The sequence below is a fragment of the Hirundo rustica genome, chromosome 1 (assembly GCF_015227805.2).
Source record: "Hirundo rustica isolate bHirRus1 chromosome 1, bHirRus1.pri.v3, whole genome shotgun sequence".
Taxonomy (NCBI): Eukaryota; Metazoa; Chordata; class Aves; order Passeriformes; family Hirundinidae; genus Hirundo; species Hirundo rustica.
This window is the reverse complement of record NC_053450.1, coordinates 112,060,390-112,082,357: the sequence shown is the minus strand read 5'-3', so window position 1 is coordinate 112,082,357 and position 21,968 is coordinate 112,060,390. Positions and strand designations below refer to the sequence as shown.

Sequence of the window (21,968 nt, the reverse complement as noted above, 5' to 3'; positions counted from 1 at the left end):
TGACCAGATCACTACAATGTCCCTGCAATTCCTAACATGGAGCAGGCTCCTCATCCGACCAGTATTTCTCAATGTGAAAGGCCTAAATATATCAGATGATGATAAAACCCCTGGGCAGGCTTTGTGAGCATGGTTCTGGCTGTGGTCTGGGCTTCAAGGTTTAACTTGAAAGATGGGGTTGCCAAAGCAGCTGGTGAGCAAGGATCTAGTGGAAGTCTTACACACGTTCCTGACAGTCATCTTGGCAGGGTTCCTGTCTGTGAGACATAAGGAACAGATTAAAAATTCCCTAAACAGCCTATGGTTATCTGATGCTAAGAGCAAAAGTGTCTCTTCTAGGAAAGAAGAAAGCCAAAGTCACACTCAGGAGCATGTAGGTTCTTCCAAAGCTAATTTATGATGGAGGTGTGGGAATTGTTAATTACTTCTGTGGAAACAAAACCACTGTCTCTGCTTCAGATCCATTTCTTTTTCCAGTCTCTTCCCCAGTTTTCACTTGTTCCTAATTTTCTCAAGAAAGTTCCTTGAGAAATATACCTTTCAGGCATGGCTCTGTCTAAAGGTGAATATTTTGAGAACTCTCAGCAAAAGCGGCCAGGCTGTTTTTATGATATGTGGGCGTGAAGAGAAACCAGCTATTCCTATTTGTTCTGGTTGCAGCTTCTCTGACCTCATAACTCAAGAAGAGCTGACGCTAGGAAATTTGAACCCAGCTTGTTTTATAGACCTCGGTGATGAAGGAGAAAACAGTTCATGGCTGAAGAAAATCAATATTTCTAGAGCTGGGAGCAATTAGAATTGAATGCCAAATTTTGCTTTGAAATACTGCAGCGCAGTCCTCTGAAATGCCAGTCTGAGGGCAGAGTTCATCCTGGCACAGTTTGTACATATTGATGAAGAATTTAATTTTTCCTAGTATGTTAAACAGTGGTTGAAGGGAGGAATGTCAGACTTGTTCTGCATTAAAGGCCCAGTTCCAGCTTTGATGCCAAACTCTGGGCCAAAGTGTAAGTAATGCTCATTCAGCAAGAAGTAAATATCTCAGCCATGTCAGTAGAAGGTTTGTGCAATGATCAGAAAGAGGATTTTGCCACATACAAGCAATTAGCTTTTTCAGATAACATTATTTATTCTGAACATAGTTCTTACATCCAGTCTTACTTGGTAAGAAAATCTGACATCTTCCATTCTTACTTTATTCTGTTCCTTTTTTTCCTTCCTCTGTCTTTCTCCCTACTCCCTGTCTCGGGGTATCTCCTTTGTTCTTCCTTCTTCCTTTCCTTCCTTAGAGCAATTCTCTAAGGCTGCTATCTGCAGAGGTTTCCCTAATATCTTACCCATTCCAGGGAGTAGTAAAGTGTTAATGCTGATATTCAAGTATTGTTTTTGGGTTTTGACTTGACATACTGGTGGCAGTAGAGTGATACAAACTTTCAATTTTTAGAAACCCAGAACACGAGTGTGGTTAACATCTCATCAAATTATTGAGGGATCAGTCACATAAATCTGTTGAGTAAGTTTGAATCAGCCTTTGACTTGGGTTTTTCATTGGGTGAATTTTGTTCTTTCTGTCAAGCTGAGCACTTGTGTGAAATTCCACATAAAATTCCACCAGATCTACCCCCTCATCCTCAAATAACCTGCTTGATCTAAGAAAAACCACTCTAGACTGCAAATCGTTGAAGGGAACAGACATATTAAAACCCTTTAAACCCATAACATATTTACAGAAAGTGGATTTTTCCAGGTCCTGCCTTTATTGAATTGTCATGTGCCGTGTCTGGCAAACTGCAAAATGAACAGCTGTTATGAAATCATGTCTTCCTCCTCCTAAACCGTCAAAAGGCACCTCCCCAAATGACCCAGCCGTCCCCTGACATCTCATGGCAAAATTCTCTGCTTAGTCTGACAGAGGTGTCCCTCAGCAAAGTCCTCCACATCTGGCTGAGGTCAGTTTGTCAGCTCAGGCTCTGTTCCACCCAGTTCAAAAGGATTCTACCTCTTGTGGTTTGGAGGCAGAGCACTCCATTCTTCCACCTCAGCTGAGTGTCAGTTGTCATGACATATATTTGGGGTTAAGCAAATGTGGTTTGTCTTCACTTTGCATTAGGAGGCATCCTTTTAAATTGATTTTATTTTCATATGTTGTATGCCATGTACATGGTAGGAGATTTTGCCGTATGTAGAAAAAACATCTCCAAATGAGTAATTTTGCTCAGGGACTGTAATAGAGACTGACAAGACTCAAATGCCTAGATTTTTATCTCCTCTCCTAATGGAGATGATGTTGTGTGGGCACTTCAGACCTATCTCAGAATGCTCCATCTGATTCACAGTACTGCCTTCCTTGGGCAGCCTGTATCAGTAGCTTTTTCTAATTTCCAACAAATGAAAGACCTTGATATATATACTGGAAAAGGAGGTAAGACCTAAACTACAATAGATTGCTTTTTTTTTTTTTTTTTTTTTTTTTTTCCCAATTTATTTATTGATAAAACCAGGAACAAAATATGAAACATAAATGTGTGTGTTAATTATAACTATCACTGGTATGCCCAGACTTATTCCCTCACATCTGCTGCTATAACATACCGGTGCACGTGGGTGCACAGGAGGGGCAGAGAAAACTCTTCAGCATAATCATACACACATCACAAAAAGACATGTAAATGAATCCCACAAGGTGGGATTTGTAGAGGAATGGATTTGTATAGTTGCCACCAGCAGCTCCTAGTCTGTGCAGGGTGAGTTTGATCATATTCATGCCTGTGAACACATGAATGAATGAGTGAATCTTTTTTTTTTTTAAACAGAGATTACAATTGGTTATTTTGTCCTACCATCTAAAAATATTATTCCCTTTCTGCCGTCCACTTGTGTCCTGCCTTTCCTTTCTTCCCCCTTGCAATCAGCTGATTTGTTTGAGGCTAGTGGCAGCACTGTCTCAGGAGGGAGGTGTAGGGAGAAGCATGCATTGACATGGTCCTGTGAATGGAGTGTGCCACCAAGATAAGACTGGAGCTCTGGAGGGGTCAGTGTACACTGCTGGCTCTCGGGGTGTGGTAATGATCGAGTGCTCTTGGCTTTGCAGCTGCCCAGCTGCAGAGCCAGCCCCTGGATGGCTCCAGCTTGGCAGTACTCTTGGGTTTCAGTAGGGCCAGATGACTCACACGAGCTCAGGGTCAGGTCTGTTGCCCTACAGAGCCTGCAAGACAGTTGATAAGTGTATTGCTCGGGCCAGGAACTGAAAACTAAAGGTTAGATGAGATGTGCTCAACCCACAGGTCCTGCTGCTGAGAAAGCCAAATGAACTACTTCCATCCATCCATTCATCCATCCATGTGGCTGGAGCGCTGTGTTCCACCGGCTCTTTACCTTCACCTCTTGTGAATAATTAACACCCTCTAGAGTTAAATAGCCTTCGTGGAATCACACAGGAAAAGTTTTAGCCTGCTGTAGAACAAGATCTGAATCTTCATTAAAATGTAAAGGATTTTAAAGAATAATTTCTGCTGCAACCTGCTGGCTTCATCCCTGCTAAGCTCTCCCTTGACTTTGTCCCATATGGGCTGCATGGCAGCAAGCAGGAAGGCCCCAGTGCAATGTGCAACTGGCGCCAGAGCTTTTGATGCTCTCCCTTTCTCACCAGAGAGTTGTTTGGGAGCCACAAAGGCAGCAAGATTTAAAATGTTTCCCTTTCAAGCAGCTTCGAAGCACAGCAGCTCTCTGTGGAGTGACTCAGCCTGCCCTTGGGCACATCTCTTTGCTGCCATTCCAGAAACCATGCAGCAGAGCTCTCCAGCTGCATCCTCTCCCCTTCCTCCCCATCCCTGTCCTACACTCACATCAAGGCCCATCATAGGCAGCAAAATAGAGCTGTTCATATATTTCAGTGCTACAGAGACACTCCTCTTGTATCAGAAGGGTTTTGTTGAGGGAGGCTGTGCTCTTCCTGTGCCTCCAGAGATGCTGTATAGGTGACTGGGCAGTAAAGAATCAGCTAAAATCTCCTGCTTTGATAAAAGCTTTGTGTCAGATGTTTTGCCTTCCAGTAACTCCATATAAAAAAATAAATATATCTTTTCTTTTCGGGGATCATTTTTAAACTAGCTTGTAAGAATTGTCATCGTGTTCCCCTTTTAATCATACTTTGCCAAGAGCAGCTGCTCCAGACATGAAAGGGTGTTTGTGTCCAGCTCCTCCCAAGACCCCAGTGAGTGAGCAGAGACAGCACTGCCTCTGTTTCAGTTCAGGGCTGGGCCCTTGCATCACTCCTTCTCCTCCTCTCTTCTGGAAATATCACTTCTGGACTAACTCCAAACCTGAAATGTTTTAGCCCTGTTAAATAATTATTGTGACAGTTATATGTCTCTTAAAACCACGGGCTTATTAGGGAACCATAATTTTGGTCTGTGCCTTGGGTACATTCTTCCCTCCTTACAGTTCTTTCTAAACTGTTCCACATACATTTTTAACATGTGCCAAAGATTTCACATAGGAAAAGAGGGAAAGTTTGGAAACGGCACTGGGTAAGTTAGGTAATATGATGTAATTTCAGGGAATATGTCTGGATATTTTTTTTCCTCCTGCATGGTATGTGCCACGTAGGTTGGAAGATCAGTTAGTGCCTTGGTAGACACGTGCATGGTAGCTTGATGATTTTTCAAGGAGCATGCTGAAAAAAATGAAGTTAGCCAAGCCTGAACCCAGTGCAAAGAGTTATACAGTCTTTGAACTTCAATTAGTAACTAAACCCAAAGATGAATCTGACTGTAGAAATTAAAAATATGTCAGAAAAAAAAGGCTGTAAAGTGCCCAAGGCACTGCAGATAAATATGGAACATTTGTGTCTTAAGAAATGTATTTTTTCATAATTACCAGTATATGGTTTTGTACTGTTCAAAGCCCAAACGGTGAATGTTCTGTGATGGATGCACAATAAAACAGGACTAATTGGGAGCAATAATTTAGACCGAGGCAGAGGTTGACATGGAGCTCTGGGTTAGAGATGCTTTCTATTACCATAGCAAGTACAGAGTGCTTGCCTGTAATTTGCAAGCTCAAATCACACCACCTTAACAAACAAATCGTTGCAAACCATTGCTGTGTCATTTTTTTCCTCTTTTTGTTTTATTGTGCGTCCAATAAATATCTTGGACCCAAGGTCATCTTCAGGAAATAGTTGTAATACAATAGAAGTGTTGCTGTAGGTGCTGCTGTGTTCCTGGCAACGTACTTGACAGTGAGTGAGCTTGCAGGAGCAGCTCCCAGCAGGGACACTTCTGAATAAATATACAATAAAGAAGCACAGAGGAATGGGAGAGTAATGTATCTCCATAAAGAGCTGTATTCTGTACATCCCCTCAAAGCTCTTCTGTGGTTTAGGCCTCTAGGAGCAGAGGTACACGTCAATTTTGCTGCCCCCCCCTGCTTTATCTGCCTGCTCCCACCTCAGTCCCAGTTCAGTAAAGTGTGATCGTGCGTGACACTTCTGGCACGTGGGCGATGCCACCGACATCAGATGGAAGCAGCTCTCACTCCAGTGCCTTTCTGAGGCAGCGCTCAGAACAAGAGGTCAGATTCTGATTGCATGAAGATACAACCTTAGCCAGGTTTCTTGTTACGTTAGGGATTTCAGCCACAGACCTTGGATCAAGCCAGATCACTTGTTTTTACCTGCTATATGCAAGTTACTGTTTGTGAGTAAACTTGGGCTAAGCAGCTATTTTACACATCTTTGCATGCAAGTACTTGAGTTTTATTTTAATCTCTTATTTGACTGAAACACTGATTTCCAACAAACAAGGTAAGGGGGGAAATTAAGCACCCAAGCAAGGTTGTGCTAAGCTGTCACAACTGCTTCAGGTGGTCCACCCACCACCCAGATTTGAAGAGAGCAAAAGATGAGCCTTTCCACTCCTTTGACTGCTTATTGCAATTTTTAATTGCCCTTAATTTGCATATTATTTCTTACTCCTAATTTGGTGACTGGTCTTCAACTCCCAGCTGTGTTTTACTTTTTCAGGTCCATTTAGTGTTTCCTCTGTTCTCCTTTGAGAGTCATTTGTATGTTGAATAATCTTCCTAATTGCACAGGAGTTGTCCTGGATTTACGCTGCTGCAGCAGAAGCCACCATGAGTCCCAGGGGACTTTTCCTGACACCGCTCTCTATATGGTCCTGGAATTGGTAGCTAAAGCAAGCCTTCTGTTATTTATTTCCATCCAGTTCTTTGAACTCATATTGAGCAGGGCTGAAGCTCCGCTTCAAAATTGTCCTTTCTATAATGCTTCTTGATATTCCTTCCTCTTGCTGTCTTGACCTTTGCTAAGGCTATTGCTGATATATTCTCTTAGCCATGGTAGTTAATGCTAATGCAAGGACTAATGTTCTCCTGCAGCTTTAACACTGATGTGACACACTTGGTGCTCCATCTCCAAACAGAATTACGTCCTGAGACTGCACTTTACTGTGAGAGTGATTTTGCTGTTCGGGTACAATGACAGCTGAGAATGCTTAAAAAGAGAGAGAGCGGGAATATGTAATAAGGCAAAAGTGTGACAAGACACTTATGTCAGTATTATCATTGCATTTCATGGGGATGTAGCATCTGACTGCCACACAGCTCTTCCAGCATCTATCTGGTGAGGACTCAGAGTGATATTTGATTGTAGTTCATTCAAAGTGCTTGAACAGAAAGTTCTTCGTTTGTCAACAGCTCCACTGCGCCCTAGTTTCAAGATTATGTTTTGTATATTAATAAATTAAGTCCAGACCAAAGAAAGTCTGGAAAAGAGCAGTGCAGGCAGTAAAAACATGTTATTATCTGTTTCAGAGACGAATTTGTCTTTCCAAACGCACCTCTGGGTATGTTTGCACTTGCACTGTTTCTAAGGAAACAACCCACAGCTGTGTTGGAAGTTTGCTGCCAATGTGCCAGCAAATCTCAAGCCCTTTCTGAGGCCCAAGCAGTCACACTTATTAAGGGCACTGCAGTGAAGCCAGGTGCTGCCACTGAGGTAGGCACTGAGAAATCGAATGTCCCTGTTCCATGGCTGGCATTTCTGCATTTCCACCAGAAAAAAAATCAATAGCCTTCAAGAGCTGCACAGGCGGGTCACAAGGCGGAAGCACATCTCCCTGCAAAGCACTAGGACAAGCACCTCAGGACTTGGCTCCTGCCGTGCTTTCTCAGCATGGGACACCCATGTACTGTAAAGGCAGAGGTTTTTGAGCGCTTGATGCTCTCGGTAGCCGCACAAGGTTGCTGCACAGCTTTGCACAGCCACCGTGCTCTTGGGGGGAAGATGTTGCAGGGGAGAGACAGAGATATAGGAGAGCAGCTGCCCTCTGTTTTGCCTTCTGATGCCAGCTCCCATCAGCAGTAGCTGAAAAATAAGCGCTGTGCTTTGGGATGTTACAGCCTGACTGAAATGAAATGAGGCTCCCAGTATAGTTTCTGGAGAGGGAAGGAGAGAGATAAGATGTCCACGTCATATCACCAACAACGTAACTGGTATTAACGAAACAGAAGTCAAGGATGAATGAGCACTGAGGCTGAGCTAACTTCCACATCAAGAGAAGATCCCCAAAGGGCTGTGTGCTGACAGGGCAACATGGAAAAGCTGGTACACTTAATCTCTTCACAAGGGCTGTTCTGTGAATAATCAGAAGTTGTTAGGGTTGTCAGTCCAATTTCCTTCCAAAATAAAATTAAGTGTGGAGGTGATGACATTTCAGAAATGGGTAAAGTAAATTCTTTCTTGGATATAAATAGAGGCAGGTTTAACCAGAAAGGAGAGACAAATAAAATATCTTGCCTGTGAAGTGCTGTGTGAATAATGCTGCAATAGGGTGCCTGCACATTATTATTGCTATAATTCCAAACAGTTATTCTGTGTCAATGGTGTCAAGTGCCAGCCCATCATGTGTAAGGCAGGATGACTTTAGTCCACTAGGAACACTTAAATCATTGAACGTAAATGATGCTTCAGCCATGTAGTATATTCCTGTGAAAAGGCAAGACTGACACATGTTTAAAATTGCATTCCAAAGCAGTACACACACAGTTGGTAGCAGGTCTTTTTAATGCAAATGGGGATGTAAAAAGAGGCCATCCACACAGGAAGGTGAAACATTTTACTTTGTTGTGTAACTGCGTTCATGCTGAATTGCAAATACGAATTGCAGAAGTGAATGAACTGCAGAGTTGATAAAGCAGATCTTTATAAAGTAAGGTCCTTTTCCTAACTTCACATGTATTTCCATTTAAATTACTTATCCCCTGGCTAATCAAATACTCTGTGTCACCGTGTCATCTCATCCTTCTGTTCCTTGTGTATGATATTGCACTGTATCTCCACCTCTTGAATCGAATTCAGAAGCAATAACACTGAGTGAAATACAAGCAGTGGAATCCTGCTCTCATTAGCAGAAATTATATCCAGCTCCTGCTGTGACCTTTACTTATAAGTACATGTGATTTACTACACCAACTTGAACCATCCTTCCTTCCAGACCAATACCCAGCTCCAAAGCATGGCAAAAAATCCATACCTGTGCAATCTTGCAATTCACCTAATGGAGCAAAAACCCCATTCTTCATCTTTGCAGCCAGCAGCTGATATTTTCAAGGAGGGAATTTGATCTTCCCCTTTTATTTTTGTATGTCCTGATGCAACATGCACCTCTGACATTCTGGAGTTCCAGGCATGCACCTCTGGTTTTTTGCTGTGCAGGGGATTTGCTGACCCCCTCTGGCTATAAGCAGAGCTCCTTGGAGAGTAGCTCACAGCGCGTCCACGTGGCTCAGTGTGGATGGACCATGGTGAACATCCAGATTATTCTGAAATCACCTTTAGCCAAAGCCAGGTTCAATCCAAGACTGCAAAGAAGCAATACAAATTTTTGTCCCAGAAGCCAAAGAAAAGTTGTCTCTAGTCTGTAGGAAGGACAAATAGAAATGAAAAGTAAGAGCTCACTTCTTTCCCTAGCAACCTTACATCCACTCCAGAGTCCTTGCTAGCCTGTCTAATCCAGCAGATAATAAAATCAGATAATAAAAAGAGCACGTTACAGCCTTTCTGGCTGATTTATGTGCAACCTCACATGCTTCTGCTGTTCTCACAGGAGAAAATCTGGACATGGAAACTTTCACTCCACATTATATCCCAAGTCCATTGTGGGAATAATTTCCATTTATATCTGATTCTTTGTATCCCCAAACCAGTCCCCAGTCCCCCATGAATGCTGACTCCCTTGATCCTGACCTGGTTTGCTTCTCACTTGCCCAGATGATAAACTGGGACTGTAAATAATTTGCACAATCCTCCCCTGCCCATATACTCACTGTGAGGCAGTGTCCCTTTTCCTTCAACTGGAAATGATCAAAAAATCAGAAAAAAGCTTTCCTGCAGGTAAATACAGTAATTACTTTCTAATTGTGTCTTATCTGCTCATATAACGAATCAGTGCAAGCCCCTCATTACCAGCTCTCATTGGAGATCAAGCACAAGGATAACCAGGCACTTGGAAGTAATAACGTGTTTGAGGGGGGCATAGGTAATAAATCATCCAAATTACTTTCAGTGAACAAATGAAATGGCAGAAATACCTTCAGGGTTTATAGAAGTTAGTCAGCCTGTGCATAACTACAGCATCGCTCCTGGCTGCAATATCAGTGTTTCTGTGCCTGCAGCTGGAGAATTTAAGCACAGCTTTTGCAAGTAGAGGAGAAGAAGGTCTGCACCGTCGAAGCAGAGGGATCCACAAGTAGGGTGCTCTGCTCCCCCTCACCAGTTGTCACACAGTGTGTTACAGTGTTTGTAATCAGCCATGGATCAGGAGTTAGTGGGAAAGAAAAACATAGGGTGGATAGAAGATAGATAGACAGGGTCTATTCTTTAGATGTTTCTTTAGAAAAGACAAATTGAAATGGCTGTGCTGTAATGAAGGAGTATCCTGAGTCCAGAATAAGCATCCTTGATTGATAGGTAAGTCAGTGTAAATTTCTTTGAGCTGGATGCTTAGTCCTGAAGACATTAGGTTTGGAAAAGACATATCATCTGGTGCTAGAATCAAATACCTTGGATTTGGTTGCCTCCAACAGCAAGTGGAAGGATTTTGAAATTAAGGCAACAGGACCAAGAGCTGTGTGGTTTTTTGAAAAATGTTTATGCATGAAGCAGTGGCTCCTACTTCCTCATGCTATCCACCACTTTCCAGTTCATCAGCAGGCAGCAGACATCTTGCCTTGCAGGGGCCAAGAGCAGCTGATCCATAGTGTGCTGTTTCTTTGAGAGTCAGCAGTTCCAGTTTCACCTGAATTAGTGTTTGCCCACTTACCCTCTAATATGTAGGGAAAAAAGAAAAGAAAAAAAAAAAAAAAAAGCATCTTCACCATGGAAAAGCCATGTCGCTCTCTAGAGCTTGTTGTTCACTTGTGGTTCTGTAAAAACTGATTCTGAATGTCCAAAGCAGTGGGATTTCATCTCCCAGAAAATATCACAATAACAGGGACTACATTTTGCCTTTTCAAACATACTTTTATTTATCCATTTTATGGTTTGCTTTATGATGATGCAATCTAAATAGATAGAGGGATATGAGGTGGGATTCCTCTCACCTAGTTTTCATCACCTGAAGGATGGACATCAAGTTAAAACTCATCATCCTCAATGCAGGAGAGGTGCCTCTCTGAGGTACTAGTCAGCCTCTGGATGGCGTGAATTGCCTGCCAGAGCCACAGCTACCTTTGACCGAGCATGTAACTTTTATGTATGTGAAGTTACTCACTGTTTGGGGAGCTTTAAGAAATCTCTTTAGGATGGCTTTGAATGCTCCTTTCCCCTTTCTTATCGGTGCTTGGGAAATGGACACCCTGGCTTGAGTTAGCGACAGTGACACCAACTGCATCCTCTCCTTGGGAAGGTCCTATTTTAAGCTTTTCGTCAGAGGCCACAGCTATTTGTGTCATTGTCAAAACTCTTCAAAAGGTCCGGTGACACTGATGGTAGGTCTCTTAGAAGCCAAAGGTTCTGCAGTAACACAAATAGGATCAGCAGCACTAAGTGCAGGTGAAAGAAAAGCCAGCTGCACATCCTTTCTGTCTCCCTTGGCAACAGCATCCTGCCAACAAAAACTGCTGCCAAGTCAAGGCTGGAAAGGAAGGGATGTGCATTTGCAAAGCTGGGGCTGGACAAGCTTTGTGTGAGGGGGGAGCTGTCAGAACAAGGAAGGCTCATGTGCTTTTAAAATTATTTTTGGTTTGTTCCATGTGGTTTTGGACAACGGAATGCACAGAGCCTCTGTCCTTATGAAGAGTTTTCATCTGAAATTCCAAACGACAGTCTTTGCAGTTTTGGGCCATATGTTTCCATCCATGACAGCACGCAGGGAAGAAATCTGTGGTGAATTACTACTTACAGATGTGGCAAATCCCCCAGTAAAGGTTAAAATACGTGGCATGGTTCTCTTGTTACGCCAGCTGCAGCTTCGTGCTAAATCATTGTTTCAGCAGCAAGCTCTTAATCAGCCCCGAGTTCTAGAAACTGCTAAACAAGCTGATATTTTTAAGGACTTCTTTTTTTTTTTTTTTTTTTTTTTTTTTTTTTTTTTTTTTTTTTTTTTTTTTCTTTTTTTTCTTTTTTTTTTTTTTTTTTAATAATGCACTAAATATCTTTATTTAGAAAAACCTTCAAACTGGAAACCATAAGGGCAAAAAGTGAACTGCAAGTGGCAGGGAGACAAGGAGCATCATCACAAACGCACAGAAATGCAAAGCAAACCTAAGATTGTTATTCACACCGTGTTTTTCCACATCCTTCATGAAGTTATCATGCCTGTGAAGACAGAGTTGGTGTAACTGTGGGTGAAATATGCTTGTGATATATGCACAAGCATACCTGCTTGCTCTCCTGACAGGGACGTTTTTCCCCAAAAATCAGCATTGGCATCACTGTCAGAGTCCCCATAGCTGCTAGTGCTGCCAGATCTCAAACCTATTGTCACAACATAATTTCTCAGAAATTTAGCCACAGCGTCAAAAAAGAGGTCTGGTGGCAACATGCTTATTTCCGAGACTGAAAAAAATTAGGATGTTCTCACCTCTTATGGTAAGAGGGAAGAAAGAACTGGCTTTAATCTCTAGAAAAATATTAGGAATTAATTTTGTGAGGAGCCCATGTAACAGCCATGTAACAAAGGGGCTGTTGCAGCACCCTTGGATACAACAGGAAGTCTGAATCAAAAACTCTCAAGAAGCCCCCAATTTGTTGCTCTCTTGGCATTTTCCTGTCCCTTTTGAGGGACTGGTATTTTGCTGCCCAGGACACATTTCTGTGCTCTCCAGGCAGCATGTTCTTCCAGACACCCAGCTGTGCCAAAGAGACAGAAACAAAAACCAAAAAACCCCACAAACCGCCCCCCCCCCCCAAAAAGAAAAAAAAAAAAAAAAATCGAAGAAATGGAAGAAGGGAGGTAAGATTATGACTTCAGTAATCACAGGATCTGTGGTCTTTATGGTTACAAGTTGAAATTGCCCATTCACCACTGAGGAGTGAAGAAAGAAAATACAGCGTGCATTTTGATGCCAGGGAAGGAGGAGAGGGTGATCATGATTTCGTTCCCTTTATTTTCCTCTGACAGCAATATTAATATCATTAGAGATAATTGAATAAGTGGAAAGTCTGGTGGAGGTGCAGAAGCAGGAGGTAGGTCTGTAAAATCTATCCAGGCACAAAAAGCTAAGCACTGCTCTGGAGAGAGGGCACTCTGCCTCGAAATAGGGACTGAACAGCCTCACAAGGGCATGCAGCTGGGTTGCTTGTTGCTGTTTTGTTCCCGGAAAATGAGCACTGCCAGCAATCCTCTGGCATCTGAATAGACTCGTGTCAGACAAACTGTATCTGGACTTGATGGGAAACCAAGCTGGAATACCAAGCAGCCCTTCGATCTGCTGGCAGAGAGGGGGACTGGCTCAGTAAGTAATCTTGCCTTGCAGTTGCGAAGGTACTCCATAAAGGAGTGAGCCCTCTCGCTGCACAGCCCTGCAAGACACGCCTGCCTGGGCTGTCTCTGTCCTCATTCCTTCAAACCAGTTCCAACAATAACAGCAACTCCTGCATGCAACTGCCTCATTAGAGAGATGTATTTTTCCCTTTTCCACTGAGGGATGAAGCTTCCAAATCCTTGTGATGTGAGGAGGTGAGGATGTCTGCTGACAAGTCCAAATGATATTTTCAGGTAAGTGCTTACCTTGAACGAGCAGCTAGAGTCAGGCTCTTTTCTTTTTATTACCCTCCTCTCAGTAATTACTGTTACCCTGATTGTCAGTAAGCCTTTTTTCACAAGCTTGAACAGCTCCAATATCTGTATATATTTAGCTGAGTAGGGGATCTAAATAATTTCTAAAGCACCTATCCCTACAGTATCTGTGAGTCTCTAGTGCAGTGTGAGAATGAAATGGGAACTGCTAGCTCTGTGACTACACGACACTGTTCTTTTTCTATCACCCATTGTTTAACTCTCTGGAGGGCCAGAAATTAATTTTGATTCACAGGCTCATTCTCTCAAAGTCTGTGGTGTAAGTGCATTTTAAAGCAGTAATAGTGGTCTGCAATGTTTTTGTATCTTTAAAGGATAAAGGACTTCTTGCCACATGAAAACCATAACTGCTGTTACTGTTGTTGCACGGGGAGTGTCAGCAAGAGCTGCTTAATTTGTGTTTGTACATGTGATTTCCAGAGCTTCTGCTGATGCCATTTAATGTTACTCTAAATAGAGCTGTTACTCTGTGTGCCTCATTCCCTGCATTTTACCAAATGCTTGTGTGCTGAAGTTCAGGTTGATCACTCGTCTGTTACCAGGGAAAACAGACGATAACTTGTTAATATCTGGGACTTCTGGCATGACAGATAGACTTTCAGAAAAGAGAAATTTTCTATGCAGAGTAACCTACTTTTTCTTCCCTCAGTTCTGCAACCAATCGTGGAGATGAAATTTGCTTAACTCTTTGTTTGTACAGCGGCTGCTTTATTGTGAGTGAAAATCATATTGCTCAGACAGACTACAAAGAAATGACCGTAACGGAAGTGATAATGCGCACTTTTGTACACAGTTTCCACCTATTAAAGATTAATTTTGCTCCCTGTAACGTTTTAGGTTTGTTGAGAGACACATGAGAAGTTATTAGGGTCGAGAAGAAAGCTTTTGTTACAACAATAACATCGTTGTTGCTTTGAAGAGGTTTTGCACAATCTTCTCTCGCTATTATTAAATCAAGACAGGAGCACGGAGAGGCTTCAGCATCCCGCACCGTGGCCATGTGCACCCAGGCCCTGGGTCTGGGGATAATGGGTCCTTTGTAGGACAGCTCCCGTTGCTTTCCTTGCCCACGGCAGTCTGAAATAATGAGTCCAGCAGTAGGTCTCTGAACAAAAAGCTCTTCCTGACTTCCTAGAGCAAAAATGTTTGCCAAGTACTGCTCAGGCTGGCTCTGTTTGTCTTGCTGCAAGGTCCGAGGTAGCAGAGGCCAGAAGGGGTCAAACACCAGACTGAGCTCGTTGTGCATGCTCATTCGCTGTAAAAAATGTAAATGTGCAGCTGAAAAGTTTCCACTGTATCTCTGGCAATTAGGACTTGGTCCAAAGCTCACTAAAGTCATTGGGAACCTTTCTGCAGGCTTTAGAACAGGAGTTATGTAAGTTTGTGTTGTTTAAAGGGGGTGCCCCAGGGAGGTTGAATGCATGAGCTGACTCGACAGCCACATGCCTGCTCTGCCATGTCATGCAAAAAGGGCAGTTCTCGAAGTGCCCATGAAGTGTCCCATGCATTAACTCCTGAGTGGAACCTTCTAATGCTGTCCTGTGCCAGGACGCTGGCTCCCAGTGGAGCCTCCCAAAGTCCAGAGATAAAACAAAGAACATAAGCTGCTAAGGCCTGAATTGCTTATTTTTTCTGTTGAGGAGGGACACAGTTCTACCATTCGTGTGCAAATAAAAGGGTCACAAGGAAGTTTCCAAGTGGTAGAGCCCTAAGCGAAGTACTCCTAAACCCAGACTTTTCTGACACTCATTGAAGACATACACCGTAGTCTTTTAAAACATTGGTGTAAAGGAACAACTTCATTTCCTTCACACACACACCTGTACACACCATTTCTGGGCTCGTCGTGTGAGTGTACAGTGGGAAGAAGCACTGCAGGGAGATCCTGTTGAGATTGGAACCATTGCACCATGTTGTCAGGAAGGAGTTTTTATGGCTAAATGCACATCAGCATCCTCTGTGTACATTCTGCTGTCACTCTGCTGTGTTTCATCCTTGAATTAATCTGTTTGGTGCTTAATGTGCCCTTCCTGGTGCACTGTGGTCTATGCAAGACCACAGTTCACACCACAGAGATGTCAGGTCAATCAGCCTTCTCATTAGGGTTGAATGGATTTAATGTAGCCATAAAATTAGGTTCTAAAAGCAAGCATTTGACACAGCATTTAAAAGACAAACCAGTTTTACCTGTTCTGACCCTGAGCTCCTGTACCTTAGAAGCAGCCCCTTATGAAAAAATAATGGTGTGAGCTGACCTTTGAAATTATTATTATTATTTGCTATAATGTGTTTGCATCAGTCTGTATCACTGTTATCTCCCCAGATCATAAGGACTGCCAGTCCTTACTCCAAAGGGCTCATGCTCTAAGTAAAATCAGCTCTAAGAGTCTTAGGCAGCCCAGTCTTTTGACAAAGACTGCAGGACTGCATTTTGAACTAAACAAGAGCACTTGCTGTCTCACCTGGGATATCAAAATTCGGCCAGGAGAACTTGATAGCGACCAGAAGGCTTCCTTTCAGTGGTAGTGGAATTGAAGGTAAGCTGAGTCACCAGGGAACAAGTGGCATTGTACCCACCATGGTCCTTCACTTAGTACGGGTGCATTTGTGAAGCACGGACAGAGGGAAGAGAGAGAACATCGCAGGTGCTGGATAAGTCCATTTCTGTGACAAAAGCTTCCTGTGCCTTAGTACACAAATTTAGAATATAATTTTTCTAGGCTTAAGCCAAAGTTGCCAGTAAGGGCAGTCCAGTATCAGGGAATTCAGTAAGAGCCCCACTTTGTAAGACTTAACATATCCTCAGTGATAGAAAAGTAAGTGTGAGCTCTGGGCAATCAAGTCACTGCAAATCCAGACAGAGCATGCTTGGGTGATGATGCAGAGCATCTAAAAGTACCAATTCCAGCTTTACTTTGGCTTTCCAGCAAATTAATTCTACTTAAAAGGGCCAACAAAACCCACAGTGCAGTCCTTATCATCAGCTGTTTCTCTCTATACAGCACTGGCTATTTTTACAATGATCTGCTAAGCTGAATATTCTTCCAGTAGTTAGGGGCACAGATTAGCTCTGGTGGTTACTGAAGGAATTACTGCAGTCCATCCAACCGGCAGAAGAAAAAAGTCCTAAAAAGCTGTAGCCACAGTGGCTCTGCAGCCTGAGCACAGAGGCTGTTAAAGAAAGACTGGCAGATGAGAAAAACCTGACTGTCACAACCTGAGATGGCCAAGTGTCATGGGAGTTACTGTTTATTTTCAGATAAATTACTTCTGTTGTAGTATTTCCTATAAATATTTATTCATACTTTACAAGCCACCTAAAGATGTGAGCTAAATGCATCTGGTTTCCCATGCCTGATGTGCAGTGACCTGCTACCACAACAGACTGCCCCAGAGAGACTACGAATCTTTATAGGAGCAGATTTATCAGTATTTTAAGAAGTGGAGATGGGTATTAGGTGGGTTTTCAGCAGATCAGGGTTTCTAACCCCAGGGCACAATATGCAGAAAAGCTGAAAGCTTCTTTATTCCTTCAGGAATATCCTGGAGAAAAACACTAATCCAATAGTGATGGGGGTTTTTGTGTGTGAGGTGTGAGAGAAGGTAGTTACACAAAGAACATCCAAAAATTCTAATAGGCATTACAATCGTTACAATCTAGTATCTTATAATATCTGCCAGCGCACTTTATCTTGTGTGCTCAGAACAGCAGGCCCAAAGTTTCCTGGAACATTACCTCCACACACCAAATCCAACATAAATCGTCATCCTTTCCTCTTTGAATTTGTTCTGTGGCAGCAACTTGTCTTGGCATGAAATATTAGCCATATGGACACTAGAATATCTGCTTTGACCTTGACCTCAGAATAATTGCTGCCAAAAATGTGAGGATAACTCCTGCCTTTTATTTCCAAGAGTGATGCTCCATGAGTACAGCCCAATCTGCTCTCCTGGTTACATCTCAGTGTACAGAATTCATGGGTTTTATTTTGAATAGGTGTTCTGCTAAGAGCATATTGTCTGTGGCTGGCTAGGAACTGGCAAACAGTATCCCAGATGATGGTTTATTTGGCAGAGGTATCTATCCCAGAAATGAAGGGGGGGGAAAAAAAAGAGCTAATTTGCTAATTTTAGTATCAGGCAGTGGAAAGTGCATTACTTGTAATTGGCTCTCATCATGATATTTAGTCAATGTTTTCATCTTCTGGATACTCTTCCAAGTAACAGGAGGATGCTGGGGGCAAGATGAGTTGAATTTTTAATTTTTTTGGTTGCAGAGCTCTGCACTTCTCTGGTCCAGAAAAGATGGGTAGTGATCAAAGCAGAATATTTAGCTGGGTAAGAGGAGCAGATACTGCTCCTTTGGTGAGTTTTTGCTACATTTATTGTGATGATGATGAATGGGTGTGAACGATACTCAGGATTCAGAGTAAACACATTTCATCACATTTGCATTTGCCCAACATGACACAGAATCGGGACAGCAGACACCGAATCAGAGATCTTCTTTCATTTTCCGGAGTCCCTGTCTTCCTTTGGCCCATATTAGACATTCCCAAATACGTAGAACTAAATGGCATAACAACGCACGTGGAGCAAGCTGGCCAGCTAGGAAGGGTAGAGCAGGGGGCAGGAAGGCACTCCACATCCTGGCTGGAAGCTGATCATCACCCAGTTTGGAGTCCTGCAGTTTTGACTAACTCATCTCCCTGATTTGTTAAGGCTGTGACATTTTTCACCTCGATGCTGCTGGTTGAAATTCACACTAGCACAGTGCTGATGGTGCCATCTGATGATGCTCAGTGGACTGTGCAAAATGGATTTATTCCATGTGCTTCCTGGTAGGGAGAGATCCACATTACACTCGACAGCTTCAACATATGGAAATGGTGACATGTGATTGATGTGGTCCCTGCAGGTCACGCTAACTCATGGTGTATTAGCCCTGCATCCTGGGGAGGCTTATGCTACTGCAGCTGCCCACCTCCATTATCTGAACTAGGAATAAATGAATTGATGTTCCCAGAGGTGTGAATCTGGCACCTTGTGAAATTATGTGCAGCACTGAGGGAGGTGGGAGGCAAAATTCACACAATCCAACCCCACGGCACATGTGAGCACAACACAGGTTACAACCAAACGTCGGTTATGGGTGCAAAGGGCAGTTGTGTTAGATCACAGTAATCACAATGTTTTTTAAAATGGCTGGGATAGCTGTGTTTTCTTGTTAATTTTTGACATTTGTAGTGACTAGGTTTTCCTAAGTCCCTAAGTAAATCACAGCTTGTATAACCCAGGTAGCCCTCTCATCAGACATCCCTTCTTGACCTAATTTTCAGCAAGGCCTAAGCAGCTGCTCTTTCAAAAAACAGATTGCTTAATGGCAGCCAAGACTGGAGGCAGCCAAATTTAGGATTTTGTGGCCAAAGGAGTGAGCAGACTAAGGTTTCCCATAATGATATGGACATTCATCTGGACACCTCCTGGCCGCAGTGAAAATGAGGACGTCTGTTATTTCTGCCCCTGAAATGTAGGTTGCTTTTTAGCTTCTCCAGGGAAATCACCTGCCTATGGCATTTTAAAGCTTCACCTGAATCGATACTGCAAGCTCCTGTCTCTCTTTGCCGCAGAAATTCCCTGTGAACTTGCTCATCACTCTCATGGCGATGGGGCCACCACAGCTCCTGCAGAATTGTCTTTCTCTTCCTACTTTCACAGAGAAGCAAACAAAGTTGGATGCTAACTCTTCTGTCCTTCTGCAGAGCATGGAAGGTATTCCTTCCTGCCAGACACACAAGCCATGCTGTCCCCACCCACTGGTTCCTCCCCAGTATCTCACCCTCTTCTTGTGTTTTTTCCTCAGGTGTTCTACTGATCTTGGCACTGACAGAAGAGCTGGTGTTTTCTGTTCAGGTACTGTCTCCCGCTGTCTCCTCCTCTCAGGGCTTCCCGATGAACACTACAACTATCACAGCCATGGGAACAACACCTCATCACAAAGACCACCACCCGGCAGAGCCCCTTCCCACGTCTGCTCAAGCCATGTCCCACCCCATCAGCCTGGTGGAGAAAGCCCCTTCCAGCGGGCAAGAGCAGGAGAGCGGCCCTCGCATCGGCGAAAAGGAAACTTACCGTTTATACAACCAGAGTGCTTTGTACTCAGGACAGTCTCGCCCCAAGGGGAAAATATTCCAGGTTTTCAAAGGCAACTTCTCAGAGTCGTCAGAGCCTTACCTAAAGACGACCCTGCACTCTCCCTTCCCTACCCTGAGGAGCCCTTTCACAGGCCACCCATTACAGTCCCAGACCACAGCATCCAGCGATCCAAATGGAACGGGGCTGGCAAGAACTACACATTCAGACCCTTCTCCCCACCACAACACCTCGGGAAGCCTTAGGGAAGCAGAGCGAGGGGATGGGACCGAGGTACTAGTGCAGGAGGCAGATTTTGCCACCACAACTGCTGGACCATCAACTGATCCTGAAGCAGTGTCGGTGCCTTTTAAACCCACCCGCAATGGTGTGTGGGATATACTGAGCAAAAACAACTCTTGGGTAACCTTGAATCTCAGTACAAATGTCCCTCTGTTTGCTGGCTCTGGATCTGCTACAGCAGCAGCTGGTCACTCAGTTCAGACCACTTTTAACGTCAGCATCTCGTCCCCGACGGCGGGAGACCCTGAGGGACTCGCTCCAACGCAGCACAGCGCAGTGACCAATGCCACGTCACCTGGCAGTGCTCTCTCCTCAGTGCCTGCCACGAGGTTGTCCAGCTCCACTTCCACAGCTGGCTCCACCGCCACCGGGAACTTCCTGAATAGACTGGTTCCTGCTGGGACCTGGAAACCAGGTGTGCAAGGAAACATCTCCCATGTCACCGAGGGGGACAAACCCCAGCACAGAGCAACCATCTGTCTCAGCAAGATGGACATTGCCTGGATCATTCTGGCTATCAGCGTCCCTATATCCTCATGTTGTAAGTTAATTGCCACTTTATTTTGCTTTCCCTTTACTTAAGATTCAGATTTTGGCCCATGATCCAAGGACTAGCTGGAGACCTAACAGAGAGGCAGGTCACCTTGGGATGGATGAGATGCACAGGCATCACATTCACTGACCAAAGTGTTTAACTTCAAAATGCAGGACTATAATGTTACAGTCAAAGCATACTTGCTGTATTGCTATTAAAAATTTTATGGGGGGACTCTCCATTGGAGGGTGTAACACTAGCCTGGACAACTCTAGAATGTGAAGCAGCTTTTAGTCCAAGGTGTTAGAGACAGTGATCAAAACCAGTGATTCTTTTATCTAGAAACTAATATTTGCTGCCCTGAAATTGGATTTTAAAAGCCCACTGCTACCCCAAAGGATTAATAACATCTGTAGTGACTAATAATTCAGGAAACACCAGTTTTCCAGTGCAATAAAATACTTCATTGCAGGCAGTGCATGAGCGATCAGATTTTTAAATCTGATAACCAAAGTGCTGGTTTCCTCCATTTCAGTTCCAATTTACAGTTGCCAGGGGAAGAGAAAGAGTTGGAAACCTTGGCCTTCAGACACCTGGAGTCAGCCACCTGCAGGACCAGGGCAGGGGGGGTTTCCGGAGCTGGCTCGGGGTCTTGTTGTTTGACTCAGTTACAAAAAGCACATGAGAAATTATGAGCAAACTTGTGAGTTCTTGCCAGGATGTCCTGTGCCTAGCTGGGTTGTATCAGCTTGGTGGGACAGCATATTCTCTGGGGTCTCACAGTCACAGGGTGTGATGATTCTGATCTGTCTGGAGTGAAACAAAACCAGACATTTCCTAGCCTTTGCAGCCTGAGGAAACATGAAGGGGTAGCAGCCAACAATGCTGATTATTAATGCTCTTATTTACAGCTATGAGCTGTACTGAGGACAAAGATAGGTGAGCTGCCTGAGCCAGTCTCTCACACAGCTTGCTCCAGCCAAAAAGGACAGTGCTGCTCTCTCCTGCTTTTCCTGAAGTGCAGGCACCTGATCCTGCCCCTCTCCTTCTGCCTGGGCCTGACTTGTCACCTCCCTGAGACACTTTGAGATGGTTAAAGTGGCCAAAAAGTATTCACTTTACTTTTTGGTACTTTCTGTCCACCCAGAGAGCTGAATCAGCTCCCCACAGAGTCAGATGAGCATGAGACCCAGAAAGGATGAGGCTACAGGAATGCAAACCTGGAGAGGGGGCCATACTAATCCTCTCAGCAGCTGCAAATTATTGGATTGGGTCAGCATATTTGTTAGATTCACAGCTCTGGGACCATCAATTCTTCTATTGCCAACGTGGTTAAAACCACAAGTGAGAGCAAAGCTTAAGGCTAAAAGATGGGCAATCAGAGAGAAACCAAAGCAGAGTTTGCATATGCATTTCTGTGCGAGATGGAGAAGAGAAACTAGGATTTAGCAAGCGTGAGGTCAGAAGCAGCAATATTTGATGATTTGATTAACTATGCCTTGTCTGTCCATCAACAGAACTAGAGGATCAAAATAAATTCTTCCAAGATATGCAGAAAGAAACCTGAGCTGGATAGAAAGCATCTAAATACAAAATAAGAAGTGTAAAACCATACAAGACAATAGCCAGTGGGTAAGCTGGTCTGTGCGTGCAGAGTGCCATATATGAAGTAAATA

The 21,968-nt window shown here is 43.7% G+C and overlaps 1 protein-coding gene across 3 annotated transcripts in view; it reads left to right on the top strand.

Moving 5' to 3' along the window:
* TMEM108 (transmembrane protein 108) overlaps positions 1-21,968 on the top strand; it is a 162,556-nt gene that overhangs the window by 132,058 nt on the left and 8,530 nt on the right. For 2 of the 3 annotated variants that reach the window (XM_040064588.1, XM_040064577.1), the window contains exon 4: positions 19,186-20,298. In XM_040064588.1, the coding sequence (XP_039920522.1) occupies positions 19,186-20,298 (1,113 nt within the window). Of the gene's footprint in view, positions 1-12,871; positions 13,242-19,185; positions 20,299-21,968 lie in introns of those variants that run through there. The other variant, XM_040064607.2, reaches the window with a different exon arrangement.